The sequence below is a fragment of the Portunus trituberculatus genome, chromosome 38, assembly GCF_017591435.1.
Source record: "Portunus trituberculatus isolate SZX2019 chromosome 38, ASM1759143v1, whole genome shotgun sequence".
NCBI classification, from domain to species: Eukaryota; Metazoa; Arthropoda; class Malacostraca; order Decapoda; family Portunidae; genus Portunus; species Portunus trituberculatus.
In genome coordinates, this window is record NC_059292.1 from 14435286 (window position 1) to 14456930 (window position 21645).

The 21645-nt window shown below is 37.4% G+C and overlaps 1 protein-coding gene across 4 annotated transcripts in view; it reads right to left on the bottom strand.

The window, feature by feature from the left end:
- Positions 1–21645, bottom strand: part of LOC123514669 — an 84237-nt gene that overhangs the window by 18171 nt on the left and 44421 nt on the right. For all 4 annotated transcript variants that reach the window (XM_045272701.1, XM_045272700.1, XM_045272703.1 and 1 more), the window contains exons 5-8: positions 21405–21540; positions 21087–21262; positions 13985–14150; positions 13009–13577 (exon numbers count right to left, since the gene is read on the bottom strand). In XM_045272701.1, coding sequence (XP_045128636.1) covers positions 13009–13577; positions 13985–14150; positions 21087–21262; positions 21405–21540 — 1047 coding nt within the window. The remainder of the gene's footprint in view (positions 1–13008; positions 13578–13984; positions 14151–21086; positions 21263–21404; positions 21541–21645) is intronic.

Genomic DNA, 21645 nt, shown 5'->3' on the forward strand with positions numbered 1-21645 from the left:
TGCCAGAACCCTGCCGTTGCCCCAATCCACTGTCTCCACCATCATCAAACAAACAGCAAATATGAAGAAAGCAGGTGAGACAGCTTCTACATTAATGGCAAAGATGCTAACGAGGAAGAGGGAGCCAATAATGAAGGAAATTAAGAGACTCTTCAGATTGTAGATTACTGACCAGACTTGCCACTGAGTGGCACCTACTAACTTAACTGAAGCTCATTTTTCTCTTCTTGCAGTGGATATAGGCCTAAAGGGGAAATCACTGTACAAGAAAAATAATGAGCCTCTAACACTACCACCTTAGGTGGCATGGAAAAGTTACTCTCCCCATTAAATCAAATCCTACTGATCCTTACGTTCACTATCTAATTGTTCATCATTCTATCTGGTTTTCAGGAAGGTAACCCAATTGTAAAACAAGGGAAATCTATATGTTGAAGCAAATAACCCATTTATGTGTCTTTCTAAAGTCAGTGTGTCTTATATGATCACTCTCAGATCTTTCTTTTCTCTCCTTTTCATTATAACCTCTTCTCCCATTTTGAATTCCCATGTAAGTCTTCTATTACTTTTACCCATTTTCATCACATGGCATTTCCTGGTATTAAATTCTAATTTCCACTTTTGCCTCTATTCCCATATCTTGTTAATATCTTTCTGCAATTTCATACAGGCCTTGTTGTTCCTTATTACTTTTAAGAGTTTTGCATCGTCTGGAAACAAATTTATGCAGCTACTCAAGCCCTTTTGTATATCTTTAATATATACTTAGTATATAATTGGTACCAGCACTGAACCCTATGGTACACCACAAGTAACTGTGCTCCAGCTTGATGGAGTGTCTCTTTATCATTGTCGTTTCCCTTTTGTTAAGCAGCCTACATTCCTACAATGTGTTCTATTTTCCATAGGAGTATTCTATGTGGTACTTTGTTGAAAGCCATTTTAATATCTAAATACACAATGTCAACTTATCCATCTCTCCTTTGTACCTATCTATTACTCTTATATAAAAGCTTAGTAGATTTGATATACTGTGGAGACTCAATACTCGAATGTCTAAGTCAAACTTTTGAATACTTGAACGCAAAAGTTTGATTTAATACTTGAAAAAATACCTGATACTTTAACGACCACACATGTGGTTGTAAACAAAGGCTCCTTGGCCTCTCCCTTTCCTCCCTCCACCAGTTGTGCTGCTGCAGTCATCAGAATAACATTCTCATGCATTGTCTGTAGTTTTTAATTTATAAACTTACATTATCATCAAAGACTTATTAGTGATGAAAATATCTGGTAATCAAATGGCCGCACATTTGGTCGTATACAAATACAAAGTTCTGTCCTCTCCCTTCTCGCAACCGTCACTGTCTCGTTCTGGTACTGGTATTACTGGTAGTCTGGTATGCTGGATGCTGGTGCACATCCCTAATCCCATCGCAGTCTTCAGAAAAACATTCTTCTGTGTTCTGTCACAGTTTTTCATTTAGAAACCTACAATGGCACCAAAGAGGCTTAATAGTTGTGAAAATAAGGAATCTGGTGAGAGTGCAAATGTTAGTGAGCCACAGCAATTCACAAGTGGATTCACAGGAATCACACCAGGAGAAAAGTTACAAAGACATTTTCATGGATGGTGACTCGTCCTCCGACTACCTCTCTCCTCCTTCTCCTCTTCTAAGTTATCTATCACCAGCCTTCATTTACAGTATGTACAAATAAAAAAAATTCTATACAGTAAGTCATCATTATACGGTACATATGCGTTCCTGAAAATCTTACTGCAAATCAAAATTACCGTACACCAAACTCATTATAACATGTAATACAGTAAAAGTCCTTAAATCCGGAACCTTATAATCCGGAAAATTTGAAAGGCTGAGTTTAAATATGTAAAAAGTAAGAAATAATAGTAATAAATATATAATAATAATAGCCGAAACCGAACATGTCATCACCGACATTGAGTTTAACACAAACTCTAAGAGAATAATATTTGGAGGTATTATAAGTGGTGTTTTATGTTTCTGTAGGTGATGTGCATGCGTGCGTGCGTGCGTGTGTGTGTGTGTGTGTGTGTGTGTTGCGGAGTCCTGTTATCTGCGTGGGTTGTCCAGCTGGTGTACGCTCGACGCTGGTGACGTGATTGGCTGGCGTATGATGTTGGAGGCCTTCCTTTCTTTTTGTTTCCCTTTATCAGACATCAGTAAATGTTTTAAGTTATGAAATGTGTTTTGTATTATACTTAAAATTATTTTATAAAGTGTGACATAAATATTGTGGACTGTATACATATTATGTAGGGTACAATACAGTACAATCACTCAAATTTCTCAGTATATGTGGATGGTGGAATAGCCTACGTAAAATAGTGAAATCACCTACACAAATACAAGTTGACAAGTAGGAAAAGAGCAATCATCACATATGGGCTGCCATAATCCCATGCCACCTCCCCCATAGTCTGGCAAATCTAAAAAAAAAAAAAAAAAAAAAAAAAAAACGACGTAAATCCTGTGTGGTGTGGTGAGGAAGTACACAGTGGACTGGTGGTAGTAGCAATCCATGTAAGATGTTATAACAGTACTACAAAGAGATATAGTAAGTTGGGGTTAGTTTAGTGGGGTTTACATAGTACCCTCAAGATTTTAATCTTACTTTCAGCCTTATTATCTTACAATCCAGAAAATCCTAGAATCCGGAATGCCTGAAACCCCATGACTTCCGGATTTCAGGACTTTTACTGTAATAGGGGATGTGTTCCAGCAAATCGAAAGTCACCCCTACAGACATGAAAATAGTCATATAAGAAAATGTAAAGTACTGCACAAAAGAAATAAACAGAAAATGTTTCTATTTACCTCTCACTCGCCATGTATTCTATCAGATGGTGTCCCTCCCGAGGCTAAGGGACAGTAGGGATTTCTGCCCTTACTCATAATATCCACAAAAAACACGACATAAGGATTTCACTTGTGTTCAGTGGGAAACGCGGGATGAGACTGATTGTTGTGGTGGTCGCCCGGTGTGGTGGCACTACAGTATAGTGTAAACAAAACACGAGCGGATACCGAATCTGTGAATTTTTCTTACTGTAAAATAGAATTGAGGGTAGTAATTAGCAAACACCATAACTGAATTTACCGGATAGCGAAGTAAGGAGGACTTACTGTATATACTCGTATATAAAAAAATACACTAATTTTTATAAATGAAGTTTTGCTAAGATTAGAACGAATTACCTGATCTATAGGTATCAATAGCCAAACTTCTTAATACTTGAACAGCCATTTGGAATGAATAAAGTTCAAGTATTGAGTCTCCACCATACATGATCTCTCTTTCCTAAATCCAACTTTGGAGTTATTTATTATTTCATTTTCCTGCAGATATTCTAATCATTTTTCAATAATTACAATTTCAGAGATGTTTCCCACAACAAAGTCAGAGACACTAGTCCATAATTTAGGGACTCGGTCTTTTCCTCCTATGTATATCAGGACTACATTTGCTCTTTTCCACTTTGTTGGTACTTTCCTTTCAATAAAGAGGTGTTGATCACATCCCAAATTGGTTCCACCAATTGTTCTCTACATTCTCTAAGTGTCCATCCTGACACTCCATCTGGCCCTGTTGCTTTTCTTACCTCCACCTTCTCAAGTTATTTGCTAATTTTCTGTTTATGCACCATAACACTTCTTAATTCTTCCTGCATAACTTAGTCCTTTGTTTCTATGAAATCTCACTCTTCATTAAATACTGATTTAAAGCTCTCATTCATAAGTTCACTTATTTCTTCCATTGTTTCATATATCCTATTTCTCTTAAGGGCATGCTACGGTTGAGATTTAGTAAATTATGACAAAAAAATTTTTTTTTTCAATTCCTGCAGATTATTGTAAGAAAAATATTCAGAATTCATATGGTATATGAATCATGGGCCTATGTGTATGGCAACACATATTCTGACGCGTTTAAAGGGACATGAGTGGCATATGCCACATAGTGGGCATAACACAATACACTCTCTAAGCATTGTAGTATATTGCCACATTTTACCACTCAAATTGGTCTCTGTGGTGAGGCTCCATCCCTCAAATCACTCACCTCCTTCCCGCCTTGCCATACACCACCCCAGTGCGACAGAGAGAGGTTATATCACGCTCCTGCTTGCAGGCTCTCTTACGCTTTTTATTTTTCTTTGCTGATATTCCTACTGCAACATGGGGAATAAACAAAATAGGCTACAGCAGCTGAAGATTCGAGAGATGAAGAAAAAGAAGAGAGAATAGGAGATAAATGAAAAGAGGGAAGAGATGATGGCTCAAAGGCGGGTGAAGCAGCGGCATTTGGCACAGCAGGGAAGGAGATTTTGGAGGGGGAGGGACAGGAAAAGGATCTTAGTTTCAATAGCAGAAGCTAAGAAGATGAAATCAAGAAAAAGGAAATTAGAAAAATACAAGAGGAGGAGAAGAGGAAAGCAGAGCGGAAAACGTACATACAGGCAACCCACGCTTAACAAAGGTTTACAAAATGAAATTTCGCTACAACAAAGGTTTCCTTTTACTACCATCTGCTCATTTAACGAACACCAAACTCGCTTTAACGAAATTTTATCCTGGTAATTTTTTCCAAGTATGAAAGCCCTGCCGTATCACGCAAGCCAACAGGCTTTTGAATACATCAGCACTTCTCGTGGACAAAACGTGCACCACTCACTCCCCTAGTTCAAAACAATAACAGTGTCAGCAGTAGCTCGTCTTCCCTTGCTCTACATGCCACCAAAATGCCCTGCAATGTTGCCTAGCATTGCTAAGAAGACCAGGAAGTCTCTTACTCTCGATGTAAAGCTGGGTATTATTCATAGACACGAGAGAGGTGAGAAAACTAATAGCATTGCTTCCCACCATGGCTTGACTCTATCTACTGTCTACCATTTTCAAGTCAGCAGACTCTATTAAGAAGGTTGGTGAGATCATATCTTCCTTGCAAGCTAAAAGAACCACCTGAACTCGTGACATTGCAATGGATAAACTGGAAAGCCTTGTGGAAATGTGGTACACAAGTTTTGTATGCGGTAAAATGATGCGCCCTTTGTTTACATTCCACAGGTTGCCAGCTACCTTATTTCCCACTCCACTCTCCCTCCCTGCATAAATTTAAGATCATCAACATTATAAAGTTACTTACATACATACATTAGTGAACATTATAATGACTTAAATTAAACTGCGTAAATGTTTAACTTCATAATTTTTACTTTCATTAAACCTTTTACTGTACTATGATGCACTCTCGCTTTGTTTACTCTCAATGGAAGCTCAAGTCAGGGTTACACTTGTTATAATTGGTTCGCTTAACGAAAATTCGCTCAACGAAGGGTTTTTTAGGAACATAACCCCTTCATTAAGCAGGGGTTGCCTGTAATTGGAGGCGCTGATCTTGATTAGGACCAAAAATTTACTTGTAGAGGATTGTCTCATGGAAACAGGGAAGATGTCTAGTGATGGTTAAAATAAACCATAATTCTACGAAATAGCATTCTTTGGACACCCACCAGTGAGCTAAATCTACAGGCAAAGGCACAAAGAACCAGAGACAGGAATTCTGATGGTGTCACCACAAGGTAAATAGCTCCCGAAATGAAATACAGGCAACCTCCACTTAACGAACATTCACACAACAAAATCTTGCTACAACGAACGTTTCCTTTTACTAACCTCTGCTTGTAAAACGAACACCAAACTCGTTTAATGAAATTTTATCCAGGTAATTTTTTCCAAGTTTGAAAGCCCCACCATATCGTGCAAGCTGAGAAGCTTTTGAATACACTAGTGCCTCTCGTGGGCAAAAAACGCACCCCTCACTCCCCTACCCTTCCCCACTCTTAGTTCAAAATAAAAACAGGGTCTAGCACCAGCTCGTCATCTCACGCTCAACGTGCCACCAAAATGCCCTGCAATGTTGCCTAGCGTTGCTAAGAAGACCAGGAAGTCTCTTACTCCCGAAGTGAAGCTGGATATTATTCACAGACACGAGAGGCGAGAAAACTAATAGCATTGCTCGCCACCATCTTGACTCCATCTACTGTCTCTACTATTTTCAAGTCAGCAGACTTTATTAAGAAGGCTGGTGAGACCATATCTTCCTTGCAAGCTAAAAGAACCACCTGAACGTGTGACTCTGCAATGGACAAAATGGAAAGCCTTGTGGAAATGTGGTACATAAGTTTTGTATGTGATACATTGGTGTGCCCTTTGTTTACATTCCACAGGTTACCAGCTAGTGTCTTTCCCACTCCACTCTCCCTCCCTTCATAAATTTAAGATCATCAACATTATAAAGTTACTTACATACATATATTAGTGTACATTATAATGACTTAGTCTTAAACTTAACTGCTTAAATGTTTAACTTCATAATTTTTACTTTCATTAAAGCTTTTACTGTACTATGATGCACTCTTGCTTTGTTTACTCTCAATGGAAGTTCAAGTCAAGGGTCAAACTTGTTATAATTGGTTCGCTTAATGAAAATTCGCACAACAAACGTTTTTTAGGAACATAACCCATTCGTTAAGCGGGGGTTGCCTGTACTAAATATGGGAAGAATTTTTTTTATTTTTTATTTTTTCTTAATACCATGTGGGCTTTTCACAGGAATTTATGGGCTAAAAGGGATACTTTTTGGGGTACCTCCTACCTCAAAGCCCACCCGCTAGGAAACCGTTGCCCTGAGTGAGGAAGCCCAACCTACATTCGGACCGTGGACAGGATTCGAACCTGTGTGCTTGGAGATTCCTCAGACCTCAAAGCATGCATGGTTTTACTGTACCACGGTGGCTTCTTTGTGTGCAGTTTCTCTATAGATCAACACACAACATATAATAAATTTACTAATTTTGATAAAGACATAGCATAGGTGCTAAACTTTTAAAACTTTAAAGAACCATATCTCAAAAACATAATTTTTTGATATAAAAAACTGTATAAAATCAATCATTATACATACTGGCTTGAAACTTGGTGTACTTATTGACAGGGATTGAGGTAACATTATGTCAGACCAGTTTTCCCCTAAAGTGATAAGAGAGTTTTTAATGAGCCAAACAACAGCTTTTCATGCTGTTCGGATTACATCATGAAATGCAAAAATTTTCAAAAATCATATCTCATAATGTATGGAGAAATAAAAAAAAAAAAAAGCGTTCTCTACGTTTCTTTAGGCATCTTTCAAGAATGTCCATGTCAAAGCACATTGCTAAAAAAAAAAAAAAAAAAAAAAAAAAAAACTTGAAATAACGTCTATATCACATTTTAAATGCAATCTTATACATGACATCATGAAGCCACAACTCTATCACATTTATATTCATACACATCAAAGACAACCAGTAACTAATATTCTGAAAATTTCAAGTCATAAATCCTTTAAGTTTTTTTTTTTTCACTTAATTTTTCAAATCTCGACCACAGCATGTCCTTAATTAACTTAGTGATGGTCTCTCTGTTTGTCATCTTTCTGTTTATATACTTATAAAAAAGCTTGGGTTCCTCTTCACTACATCCCTTTTGAAATTTCTCTCCTCCTCCTTTCTTATTCTAATGCATTCATATCATACCACTTCCTATTTTTTCATGCCATTGCTTCCTTAATATTTTCCAAGCTACATCCTTACACTGTCTTTTACTCTGTGTATGGGAACATATCTCTTTATCCCCTCATTGTACTTGTCTAGGGATATTTCATACTTCAAGTCTTGGACTTTCTTTCCTTGCATGGTTTCCTTCCAATCAATATTACCAAAGTAATGTCTTAATCCTTCAAAATTTGTCTTGGCACGATTCAAACTTTATTTGTCCCTCTCATTACATTTCAAAATTTCCTGATCTTTTAATTCAATCTCTAGAACCACATGTTCACGTTTTCCCATTGGACTATGATATATGATGGTTGGACAAGGACAAGGATTTTTTGTGAACATCAAATCCAGCATAGATTGCTCTTTTTCTCCCCTATACAATGTATAGTCCTTCATCCATGGGCCTATTGTGTTTACCATTACCAGTTGTAACACTTCTTCCCAATTTACATGTTTGCAGTTTAGATCCACCACAAGTAGCACTCTTCTGTCCTTTCTTAACATATTGTCCGAGCATTTTGCATTTCTTTGTGTACATGATGCCTCCATATATTAGTCTTTGGTGGCACATATAATATCATGATACTCCTGTCCCTCTCACTGAGCCTAATTGTTATGCTTAAAACCTCTGCCAGTCCATCTCCTTATTGTACTTCTTCAATGTGTGTGTGTGTGTGTGTGTGTGTGTGTGTGTGTGTGTGTGTGTGTGTGTGTGTGTGTGTGTGTGTGTGTGTGTGTGTGTATATATATATATATATATATATATATATATATATATATATATATATATATATATATATATATATATATATATATATTCTCTCAAACCATTATCAATACTCCTCCTCCTACTTTTCTCTTCTGTCTCTCCTCCAAACATTATATCCCTTCTCTTTAAAATTTACTAGGACATCTTCACTTAATTTGATTTCTGTTGTATATACCACATCTGATTTTTTTTTTTCCAATATATAATATCTCACTTCCAACATTCCTGATATAAATCCATCTATACTTGTATACATGACTCCTAATGTTTTCCTTCCCCTCCCTGAATATACCATTTCCTCAGTCTCATGTCTAGCACTCTCCAGTAGAATTTCTTCTTTTTCTCTATCCTTCTCTTGTTTTTTTTTCCTTAGCTTCACTTCTCAGTTCTCTCTTTTTTTCCTTTTCTTCTTGGTTTATATCTTTCTTTATCCAAATGTTGTTATATTTTGTCTTTCCAGTTCTCACTAATATTTCTTCTATACCTACTTGTGATCTCATTTTAACTTTTAGTGGTCTTTTATTCCCCTTATTATATTTTCTAAGTATATATATTTCTTCTATTTCTTTTTCTAGACTCTATTCTTCATTTTGAACCACTGAGATAATTTCCTTAACCATCTCTTTCTCCTCCTTTTCCCTCACAAATTTCACTTTTTTTTTCTCTTGCAGTCCGTGTGTGTGTGTGTGTGTGTGTGTGTGTGTGTGTGTGTGTGTGTGTGTGTGTGTGTGTGTGTGTGTGTGTGTGTGTGTGTAATTCACTGTTTGATCTGCTGCAGTCTCTGACGAGACAGCCAGACGTTACCCTACGGAACGAGCTCAGAGCTCATTATTTCCGATCTTGGGATAGGTCTGAGACCAGGCACACACCACACACCGGGACAACAAGGTCACAACTCCTTGATTTACATCCCGTACCTACTCACTGCTAGGTGAACAGGGGCTACACGTGAAAGGAGACACACCCAAATATCTCCACCCGGCCGGGGAATCGAACCCCGGTCATCTGGCTTGTGAAGCCAGCGCTCTAACCACTGAGCTACCTGTGTGTGTGTGTGTGTGTGTGTGTGTGTGTGTGTGTGTGTTTCACTGTTTGATCTGCTGCAGTCTCTGACGAGACAGCCAGACGTTACCCTATGGAACGAGCTCAGAGCTCATTATTTCCGATCTTTGGATAGGCCTGAGACCATGCACACACCACACACCGGGACAACAAGGTCACAACTCCTCGATTTACATCTCGTACCTACTCATTGCTAGGTGAACAGGGGCTACACGTGAAAGGAGACACACCCAAATATCTCCACCCGGCCAGAGAATCGAACCCCGGTCCTCCGGCTTGTGAAGCCAGCGCTCTAACCACTGAGCTACCGGTGTGTGTGTGTGTGTGTATGTATGTGTTATCCAAAATATTATCAAACTTAATTTCAAAATTATGTATTGTTGTCGCTTCGGTCATTTCCTCATCTGACGCATTCCAAGCTTCAACGTTCTGTGTGGAAAACTGTATTTCTTTATGTTCCTCCTGCATGTGCCCATGTTCAGTTTCTTCCTGTGATCCTTTGTGGATTACTCATCAAACAATATCAAATCTTCTCTGTCATACTTGTCAATTCCTTCTATAAGTCTAAACTTTGCAATCAAATCTCCTCTCCTTCTCTGTTCCAGGGACTTCAGATCCAAACTCAATAATCTCTCCTCATAAGAGAGGCCTTTTAAGACTTGGAACCATCTTTGTTGCAGCCTGGTGGATCCTCTCTAGCTTTTTAATATCCTTCTTCAGATTTGGTGATCAAACCACCGCTGAATATTCCAACCTTAGATGTATTATAATTACAATAATCTTCATCATATCTTCATCAATGTATGAAAATGCCACTCTTAAATTGTTGAGTAGATTGTAAGATTCTCCCCACAATAATACTTAGTGCTTTCCTGGTGACATATCATCCATTACAGCTACTCCTAGTCTTTCTTTGTGTTTCTTTTCAGGATCTTTTATTTCCCAAACTTATAAACACCAACTGGTCTATTTTTGTTTTTCCCAAACTCCAATATGCTTCATTTTCTTGAACTGAACTCCATTTTCCATTTCTTACTCCATTTGTAGATCTTATTCAAGTCCTCTTGGAGCAGGTTACAACGCACATGTGTGTGTGTGTGTGTGTGTGTGTGTGTGTGTGTGTGTGTGTGTGTGTGTGTGTGTGTGTGTGTGAGTGTATTTATTTACCTATAGTCCGTTCATCCAAAGAATCCAGGCCGAAACTGCTAGTTCGGTTGGCAGCCCTGCCACCTGCCACTAAACCTTCCCGACACTTAAATTTTCTTCAAGTACATTTATTTTTCTTCACTTAACTCAATAGATATACAAGTTGATAGCTTGAAGAAAAATAAATGTACTTGAAGAAAATTTAAGTGTCGGGAAGGTTTAGTGGCGGCGGGGGTGCCAACTGAACTAGCAGTTTCGGCCTGGATTCTTTGGATGAAGGGACTTTAGTTGTATTGTATGGAAGGGGAGCTATGCTTATGCTATCCCATCTTTGTATCTTTTAGTGTCTAACTAGGTCTCAAAATTATGTATTGTCTTTGCACACACTACCACTTTGCCCAGTTCATTCCACATTTCCACTACTCAGCTGTTCTCCTACAGAATGAGTACCTATTGACCAATCTTTGGGTATGACTGAAACCACTCACACCATACACCAGATTAGCAAGGTCACATACCCTCGGCTTATATCTTGCAATTAATTGCTGTTAAGTGAACAGGGCCTACACATTACGAGGCTTACCCACTTGCCTTGCTGTGCCTGGGACTTGAACCCTGATTGGTTGTGAGCCAAGCATGCTAACTGCTACACTACACAGTGTGTGTGTGTGTGTGTGTGTGTGTGTGTGTGTGTGTGTGTGTGTGTGTGTGTGTGTGTGTGTGTGTGTGTGTGTAATTCACCTCCTCGGTCGCCTACTGGTCACCCAGCCAGTCTTCCCCATTACGGAGTGAGCTCAGAGCTCATAGACCGATCTTCGGGTAGGACTGAGACCACATCAACACACAACACACACCAGGAAAGCGAGGCCACAACCTCTCGAGTTACATCCCGTACCTATTTACTGCTTGCCCATTTGCCTCGCCGCTTACCGGGACTCGAACCCGGCCCTCTCGATTGTGAGTCGAGCGTGCTAACCACTACACTACGCGGTGTGTGTAAACAAAATATATATATATATATATATATATATATATATATATATATATATATATATATATATATATATATATATATATATGAATTATGCATATCTGTGTATGTAGATCCTATTCCATCTTAAAGTTTACAAGAAAGGCTTCAGAATTTCATCCTGAATTTCATATTGTGTAATTGCACATAACTATGTAACACTGAAATATATGAACTGGCAATACACTTATGACAGCAGCCATCTGGCAATAACTGGTTTTATAAAGTGATTTTATGGCAGAATCCCAAACACATTAACATGTGTAAAGATTACATAATTTCATATGTGCATCTGTGAGGATGTCATGATTTGATATCCGCCACTTAGTAATATACAATTGCCTACAGTATGATTAATTACTCGCTTTTATGATCACTGGAATGAACACTCATCCACTTCACACGCATCTGTTTGGGTGTTTTAGCATGTATATATTGTGATTTAACTTTCTTTTATTATTATCATAATACTAACAATAATCATCATAATCATTACCACAACATTTATGTGTTTCATTTGGCACATTTCCTTTCATTATTTTGTATGTTGGATCACTTGTACCATCATAGTCAGTTATTCATCTCAGATAATGAGGATGAGTGGACACACACAGACCTTGGATATTGTGGTAGTGGGGGGACATCTAGTTCTAAAGAAAGTCTAGTGGTTTGAATAACAACAAACTCTATGTGTTGAATGGTTCCAGCATACTAAAGAGACTGCAAAGTAAACAGCGTATGACAGATGCTTGAAAGTCAAGCTGTGACTTTCCAACAAAGTGGATAGCCTATGGCTATGACTGAATGAATAAAGTTGGGGTACACTGGCTCCTGAGAGAGATACCACCAGTGATCTTGTATAGAAAGACATGAAGTGTCATATACGTACATAAATAATAAAAAATAATTAAGTAATAATAATAATAATAATAATAATAATAATAATAATAATAATAATAACTATAACAACAGCAACAACAACAACAACACTACTACTACTACTACTAATAATAATAATAATGTGGACTCAACATTACAGTGAGAGTAACTGCAAAAATTTATTTTACTTTATTGCTATATTCTTGTGTTTATCTGATTTAAGTAATGTGTTTTATTATTTAAGGCATTAACTGTATTTAAGTAAATACACTTTAAGGTTTCTAAGAGTTTTATGGGACATATATATTAAGCTGGTTTAATGCATTCCTGTTTTTCTTATTCAATCTAAAATTTACAACACAATTATTTGATCTATGATTGCATTTTCAGAAATATAACTGAACCGTATATCAGGAAGTATCTGTATATAGTATGATTTTATGTTATGGAGAAAACAACATCAAGGAGATATCAGACAAATACCTTTGGTGGAGGAACTGGAGTGGGTACATCATAACTCGCTGAGGAGGAGTGAGAGTACTCCCTGTCCCTCACTTTGTGGCTGTAGTCCCACTCTGTCGCACTGCGGTCTCTGCTGCTGCTTCTGTACAGCTCCCGAGACTCTGAAACACCATCACGTGAGTCCCTAGAGTCCCTGGAGGAGCGGGAGTTTCTGTGCTCCCTCATGGATATGTACTCCCTGTGCTCCCCTGATTCTCGTTCCCAGAGGTCTCTCAAGTCACGAATTTCTTGTGGGTCTCTTCGTTCCTCGCTGCTTCGAGAGCTCCTGGATTCCCTTGAGTCCCGTATCTCCCACATCTCATGTGAATATGATTCTCTAGGTTCTTTAGAATCCCAAATTTCTGTGCCATCTCTAGTGGAATCAGTAATTTGGGGTGAGAGGGTACCTTTCATTCTGGGCGAAGGTTTTCTAGGTGGCACTTCATTTTTTCTAAATGCAGCCAAGCGGCTCTCCAGGTCACTATTCCCTCCCCCTAAAGCATCTTTGGCAAAGTCTGCAAGCTTGGATGAATTCAAAAATGAATCCAAACCTGTAAAAGAATAAATGCAATAATTTTTGAAAGCTACGTGTTTATTTCCCTTACAGTAACTTAAAATTATAAAACAATAGCCTTCACACATTCTTTAGAAGAAAGTACATAACATATGTAAAGTACAAAAAAGTGCATAAATAAAATTTATTCTCAAAATCTATTAAGTCAAAATCATCAATAGAACCAAGATATCATAAAAAGCTGAGAAATAAAAGCATAGGAAAAAAGCTTATTCTCATCAGAGACCAAGTGTTCAGAAGTGCCTCTTTAATTCATTTGTGTCATTGTAACAGGCTGCATTAAGAAAACATTTTTTAAGATTCTTCAAGCAAAACATGCAAATGGATGAATGCTGACAACAAAAGTAGGTTCTGAATCAAGTGCAATTGTACCTTTCAACTTACCTGAAGATCCAGAGTCTGGGAGGGAAAGGTCCTCCTCATCACTGTTCTCTGGGGAAGGGGCATCTACGCTTGGTGAGGGCACTGGGCTGCCTTCAGGAAGGGTTTTGGCTTTCTCCACTAACTTGCTGTGCAAGGACTTCACTCGGTTCCCAAAATTTTTATATGCCTGCCAAAAAAACATATATAAGATATTCAAATGGAAGTCATATTTCATTTAACAAATCAATATGGGTAAAAGAATTTGTTTCAATTACCTAATTATAATAAGACAGAATTTGATCAAATAACTTAAGAATATTAGATACATTAGTACTTAACAAATAAATTATGGTTTTCCACTGGGCCTTTTAATGTAAACAATGTAACAACTATAAATAACAGCTTACAAACACCTATTATATTCTTTTCAATCATTAGTAAAACACTGTCATCATGCCATATATCATAGGAATTCCAGAATATCTTTGCTAAAATAATGTTCTTTAAACAAATCATATACTTCTCCCACAGAAAGTTTTGGATGTTGGAAGAAATAATATAGAGTTCTCCAAGATATGTTAATTCAGACCACATCTTAATGAACATCCTCACATATGTGGTAACTCAAGAGTTACAAAGAGAGAGAGAGAGAGAGAGAGAGAGAGAGAGAGAGAGAGAGAGAGAGAGAGAGAGAGAGAGAGAGAGAGAGAGAGAGAGAGTTTCACATACATGTGTATGAACTCAGTTTATCATAAATTTATGAACATACTGGCATAGCAATAACTTTGAATTTAAATACTAGTGCAGAAATAACTTGAATTTAAATACATACTTAAATTCTGAATAAAATATGTAATTATGTAAATCTAATTTAAATGAACGTAGTTTTCTAAGATGTACATGATTTCAGCACAACAAAAAGCACATCATTAACCTGTCCCCTGCGAGTGACGACACAGTGTCATAAGTATATATATAAAAAAAAAATAAATAAATAAATAAATAAAAAAAAATAAATAAATAAATAAAAAATAAAAAAATAAAAACTGTGGGTAACATACGTTACTGTTTGTTAGTGTTCAAAATCATACACAAAGAAATCTCCAACAGAATTCAAATGAAAATGTTGAAAATACTCCATGTAAATTTTCACTAAACAGTAGCAAGACAGCCTAAGTTACATATATCACAAAATACTCAACATCCATTGCCTCAATGTCTTCCTCAGACTTCCCACTTATATCCATCCCACCCACACATTCCGCATGCCACCAGCTGCAACACAGCTGTGTAGTGTCAGGAATCTTGCCTCGTGTGTATGTTAGCAGGGAATGGTTGTCTAGAGCCATTGGTGTGAATGACCGTGTAAAAGGGATGTGTAAGGATGTGGGTATCAGCTTTGTGGATGTATGGGATAGGTTCTATGGGCGAAGGGATTTGTATGCTAGGGATGGTGTGCATCTCAGTAGGAAGGGTGTGGATGTGCTGAGTGGATGTCTGGAGGGGGGAGTTGGGATGGAGTGTAGGGGGTGAGGTAGCAAATGCATTCCAGAAGAAAGATGCTAGACATAAATTAGATAGGATAAACAGAGATAGTGAAAAGATTAGGAAAGATTTCCAGGTGCAAATAGGAGAGAATAAGATTAGGATTCCAAATAAGGAGACAGCATCTAGGAAGGTAGCAGGACTTAAATGTTTTTATGTAAATGCCAGGAGTCTTAGGAACAAGAAGGACGAGTTATCTAGTTATATAGTTGAGGAGGACTTAGATGTTGTATGTGTCACAGAGGCATGGGTAAATGAGGAAAAGTTTAGGAAAATAGGAAAGAATATGAAGTAGATGGATACATTATGTATTTACACCAGAGAATTGGTAGGATAGGTGGAGGAGTAGTTATTTATGTAAAAAATCCTTCATTTCCAGTCAGGTTAATGGTATTAAGGTAGATAACAGAGTAGAGTCCTTATGGCTGGATGTTAGAGTAAACAAAAGTAAGGTTATTAGAGTAGGAGCTTTTATAGACCACCTAACCAGTCAGCAGATGTAGACAACCTTATGGTAGATGAGATAAATAGGGGTGTACTAGTCAGACAATTATCTTAGGGATTTTAATCTTAAGTCAGTAAACTGGGAGAGGATGGTAGGAGATGCTAGTGAAAATAAGTTTATGGAAAGTTTTCAGGATAACTATTTAGTGCAGATGGTAGATAAACCTACTAGGGGGAGGAAGGTTTTAGACATAGTACTAACAAATATTGAGCATTGTTTAAAGGAAGTTGAGGTAGGAGAGACTTTAGCAAACAGTGACCATCATATAATTAGATTTATCATTAATTCCAGTAGGGATAATATAGTGAATAAGACTAGAGTCCCAAACTATCAGAAAGGCAATTATGGTAGGTTACGTCAGTTATTAGGAGAGGTAAACTGGGAAGATAGTTTTGGAAATAAAACTGCACAGGAGATGTGGGATATTTTTAAGGTTGTAGTAAAGGGTATAGTGATGCAGTGTATCCCTTACAAAGATATAAGGCAGAGAAACAGGAAGCCATTATGGTGGACTCATGAGATAGGTAGCCAGATCAGAGAGAAGAAGAGGGCATACAGAGAGTTGCAGAAAAGTGGGAAGATGTAGATTTGATTAGGTACAGACAGGTCAGAGATGATTTGAGTAAGGTTATAAAAAAGTAAAAGGCAGGCAGAGATAAAACTAGCTAGAGCTGGGAGTAAAGATCCCAAAAATTATATAGTTATTACAAGGTCAGTGATAAAAGAAATAAGGATAGGATTGGACCACTCAGAAAAGATGGTGTAGTAGTGGATCAAAATGAAGACATAGTAGAATTATTGAATGAACAATTTTCTTCAGTATTTACTAGGAAAGAATAGGAAATCCTGTTACAAACAGTGCGACGAGTAGTTTAAGAGCTTTAGAAAATATTGATATAAAACCGGGAATTATTAGGAAATTTATTCTTGAACTAGACGATAGGAAAGCTAGTGGTCCTGATGAGCTACATGCCAGAGTACTTAGGGAGGGTGTAGACAGTATTTCTGAAGCACTTAAGTTAATCTTTGAAAGATCACTTAGGTTTGCTGAGATACCTCAGGACTGGAAGTTAGCTAATGTTACTCCAATATTTAAAAAGGTAGGAAGGATGATGCGAATAATTATAGACCGATCAGTTTAACTAGTATAGTATGTAAGATACTAGAGAAAATCATTAAGGGTAGTATTTGGGAGCATTTAAATGAGAATAGATTAATTAGAGATACCCAACATGGCTTTAGATCAGGGAGGTCCTGTCTTACAAATTTGCTCGATATCTTAGAATATATTACCAAGGAGTTAGATGATGGAAATAGCATAGATGTTATATATCTAGATTTTAGCAAGGCGTTTGATAAGGTACCGCATAGGAGGCTAGTGTACAAATTGAGACTACATGGGATAGGGGTAGGTTAGTTGATTGGATTAGTGAATGGCTTTCTGATAGGAAACAGAGAGTAGTATTAAATGGGGCAATGTCTGAGTGGAAGGAAGTGGTTAGTGGGGTACCCCAAGGATCAGTGCTAGGACCTCTTCTTTTCTTGGTGTACATTAACGATTTAGATATAGGAATTAGTAGCAAAGTATCAAAGTTTGCAGATGATACTAAGATAGCATGTGCAGTACAGGGTGAAAAGGACAATTACAGAATACAACGAGACCTGGACAGGCTGATAGCATGGGCAGACAGGTGGCAGATGGAGTTTAATTCTAAAAGTGTCAGGTTATGCATTTAGGTAAAGACAACACAAACTTTAACTATGAGATGGAGGGATGTTGGCTAGAGGCAGTAGAGGAAGGAAAGGATTTAGGAGTAGTGATAGACAGGACTATGAAATTTTCAAAGCAATGTTTAGAAGCAAGAAATAGGGCAAATAGGATCCTGGGTTTTATAAATAGAAATGTTAGTTATAAAAGTAAGGAAGTGGTGCGTAGCTTATATAATTCCTATGTTAGGCCCCATTTAGAGTATTGCATACAGGCCTGGTCACCCCACTATAGGCAGGATATCAACATGTTAGAAGCAGTTCAGAGAAGAGCAACTAGGATGATACCAGCATTAAAGCGCCTGGAGTATAGAGATAGATTAAAGGAATTAAACATGTTTTCATTTGAGAGGAGATGTATAAGAGGGATATGATAGAGTTATTTAAAATGTTCTCAGATACAAACTACATAGATGTGAGATCTTTCTTTACCTTAGAGGAGGAAATAGGACTAGAAATCATGGCAGGAAGATTAGAAAGCAAGGCTGCAGGTTAGATATAAGAAAATATTTCTTTAGTCATAGAGTGGTAGACTTCTGGAATGCATTGCCAGAGACGGTTGTAAATAGCACTAGTTTGACAATGTTTAAAAACAGATTAGATAAGCACTTAAATTTATTAGATTTATAATTATGTATAGCACTGCATGATAGTTTTATAAGAAATTTACTATAGTTAAATAAGACATGATCCCTATGTATGGGGACCACAAATTGTAGAGGATTTCGCTGCAGGACTTAGCCCTGTTAATGGGCCAAATATTTAGAATTAGTATATAATGTATTGTGTACTTGTAAGTGTATCTTTAAGTACTGATGACGAGGTCGCTGTGCGACTGGTACAGGATAACCTAGATGGGCCCTGGTGGCCCTTTGTTATCCTATTATTTATGTTATGTTATGTTAATGCATACTTTATTCTCACTTTTGATCTTGACATTTCGCACAGAGTTCTTTCATATCTTAATGAAATCATTTGAGTCATTGTCAAAGATTGCCTCATCCACATTGTCTGAAGAGTCTGTCTCCTCGTCTTTCTGTTTTTGGGAAGCAGACAGAATTACCCTGAAATGTTTTTTTCTTCCTTTTTGCTCTACCTCTCTTCTTCTCATTCTTTCCTTTCTTTTTTCTTCTGCTTTTTCTTTTCCTTTTTGCTTCAGCTTCTTGTTCCTTTATCTTTTTTCTCTCCTCTCATTTTAAAAATATTCAAATTTTTTTCATTAAATGGCAAGTGATACAAATAAGTGGTGTATACCAAATCAAATGAAGGTACTGTGGAGACTCAATACTCAAACTTTTCAATACTCTAACACAAAAGTTTGATTTAATACTTGAAAAAATACCTGATAGTCAAACGTCCATACACGTGGTTGCAAACAAAGGCTCCTTGGCCTCCCGACCCCCCCTCTGCCAGTTGTGCTGCTGCGGTCATCAGAATAAAATTTTCCTGCATTCTGTCTGTAGTTTTTAATTTATAAATTTAAACTAACACCAAAGGCTTATTATTGGTGAAAATATCTGGTAATCAAACATTGATGTAAACAAAGCTCTGACCTCTCCTTTCCCACCTCCACCATTGTCCTGTTTTGATACCAGTAATATTGGTAATACTGACACAAAATACCAGTATTCTGGTATACCGGATACCAGTGTGCATCCCTAGTCTTGCTGCAGTCGTGGAGGAGAGAGAGAGAGAGAGAGAGAGAGAGAGAGAGAGAGAGAGAGAGAGAGAGAGAGAGAGAGAGAGAGAGAGAGAGAGAGAGAGAGAGAGAAAAAAAAAAAAAAAGTGTTTTCATTGCTTTTTCATTTAGAAACTTATAATGGCAACAAAGAGGCTTATTAGTGATGAAAATAAGGAATCTAATGAGTGATAGTGTTAGTGAACCACAGCCCTCCACTAGTGGGTTCACAGGAATCACACCAGGAGAAAAGTTACCTGGTGTTTTCATAGATGATGATGACTCCTCCGACAACCTCCCTCCTCCTCCCCACCCTTCTCCCTTTCTCTTCTATGTTATCAATCACCAGCCTTCACTTACAGTATGTACAAATCAAAATTTTATATATATATATATATATATATATATATATATATATATATATATATATATATATATATATATATAAAATAAATACATCAAAAATTTTATAAACTTGAGGTTTTGCTAAGATTACAACGAATGACCTTATTTATAGGTATCGATAGTCAAACTTTTTAATACTTGAACAACCATTTGGAACAAATTAAGTTTGAGTATTGCGTCTCCAATGTATTTCATGTACATGTATGACGATATGGTATATCAGGTCAGGCGACACTGCCACTCGACTCAGACGGGATTTTCCCTGGGGTACGGGGGCGAGTCAGGTCACAATGCGGGCACGCTAGCAAAGTCTTGCATTTAATTGAATAGAGAACTGTTATTCCATTTCCTTGAAGTAATGAGATATGGCAATGTCGTACACATTATCGGCCTCACTTGTGGGTCAGTACAATTTAGTTTTACTATTGCCTAGTAATGCCCTACACTGGTTGGCACACTAGCTACTAAGGGTGTTTTATGGAAGGTTTAAGTGCTACCCACACAATTCCTTATTTGTTGAGACTAGACACATTTATCATCAACCATTTGACAGCCAGGCATAATAACGATTAATTCATTGACAAGTTATGTTAATTTTGTGTGAAAATAGGTAGCAGTGATAATACTGACATTCATGTGTCATGTGTGCTATTGAAACAGTTAACAGAGCTCAATGTACAAAGTTATAGTGGAGAGCACATTGCCTCTCTGGCGAACACAGAACAGTGGGAAGATACTGGCGGGAAAATTTTAACTTTGCCTCATTTCCACTCTTTGTTTGACACGGGACTTAGTGCACAGACCCTCCAGTACTCTATGTAGTTTTCATATTTGGTCTAAAATCTGCATTTTCTTTACGTAAGATTTAAAAACTTGCAACTGAAATCTAGCCCCACCATTAGTTAGAACACATGTCCAGTGTACCCTCCATCCCTGCCTTGATAGGCATATTACTGTACTGCTATGAAATAAAAATAAAAATGGCATGTATTTATAGCATAATAAATATAATTCACAAGATGACAGAATGGTAATTTCAATAGTTTATCTTATAGCACAGAAAATATTAAGCAGCTTTAAAGTCAATGAGTTCAGTAGTTGGAATATGTTTAAAAATAAATTTATTTAAAGTGAAGTGACTTTTGGATGTGAAAGAGGTGACCTTATTTCTTGAACAGATGAAATGTTAATGACAATTCTGAGATTACCATAGTATTACTTACATTAGCAACCAGTCTGGCTTCCCCTCTTTGGGTCTCATAGAAAATTTCTGCTTGCTCCAGAAGAGTGACTACTTGTGTTCTCTCTTCCACCTCCTTTTGCACAGCAGCCAGATAGCATTCCAGTGCAATCACTGCTTCTTCAAATTCCTCCATTCGCTCTCGACTGGTTCCACGTTCTGCCAGACACAATCATTGTTATGGCTACCTCATCTCTTTTAATCCTTTATGAATTCACATGCTTCCTTTTACTTTGATGGCAATCATTAAAAACTGTATGATGATTAACAATTAGAAAATAAGGTCAATCTTGCACTTCACCTTTGACAGTCTGGCGTAGTTGATTGATCTCCTCATCAGTAAGAGAGAAGTCTTGGTTCTTAAAATCAGTGAGCATGGACTCAGTAGTTTTGGTGAGAGCCAGCAATCCTCTGATCCCTTCCACAAGCTGCACAGGCTAAGAGTAACAATACATTTATTGGATATATGAGATGAGGACAGCCATAACACCTTATGATAATGACTGTCTTTGTCACATCTATACAAAAATTTAGACCATGGC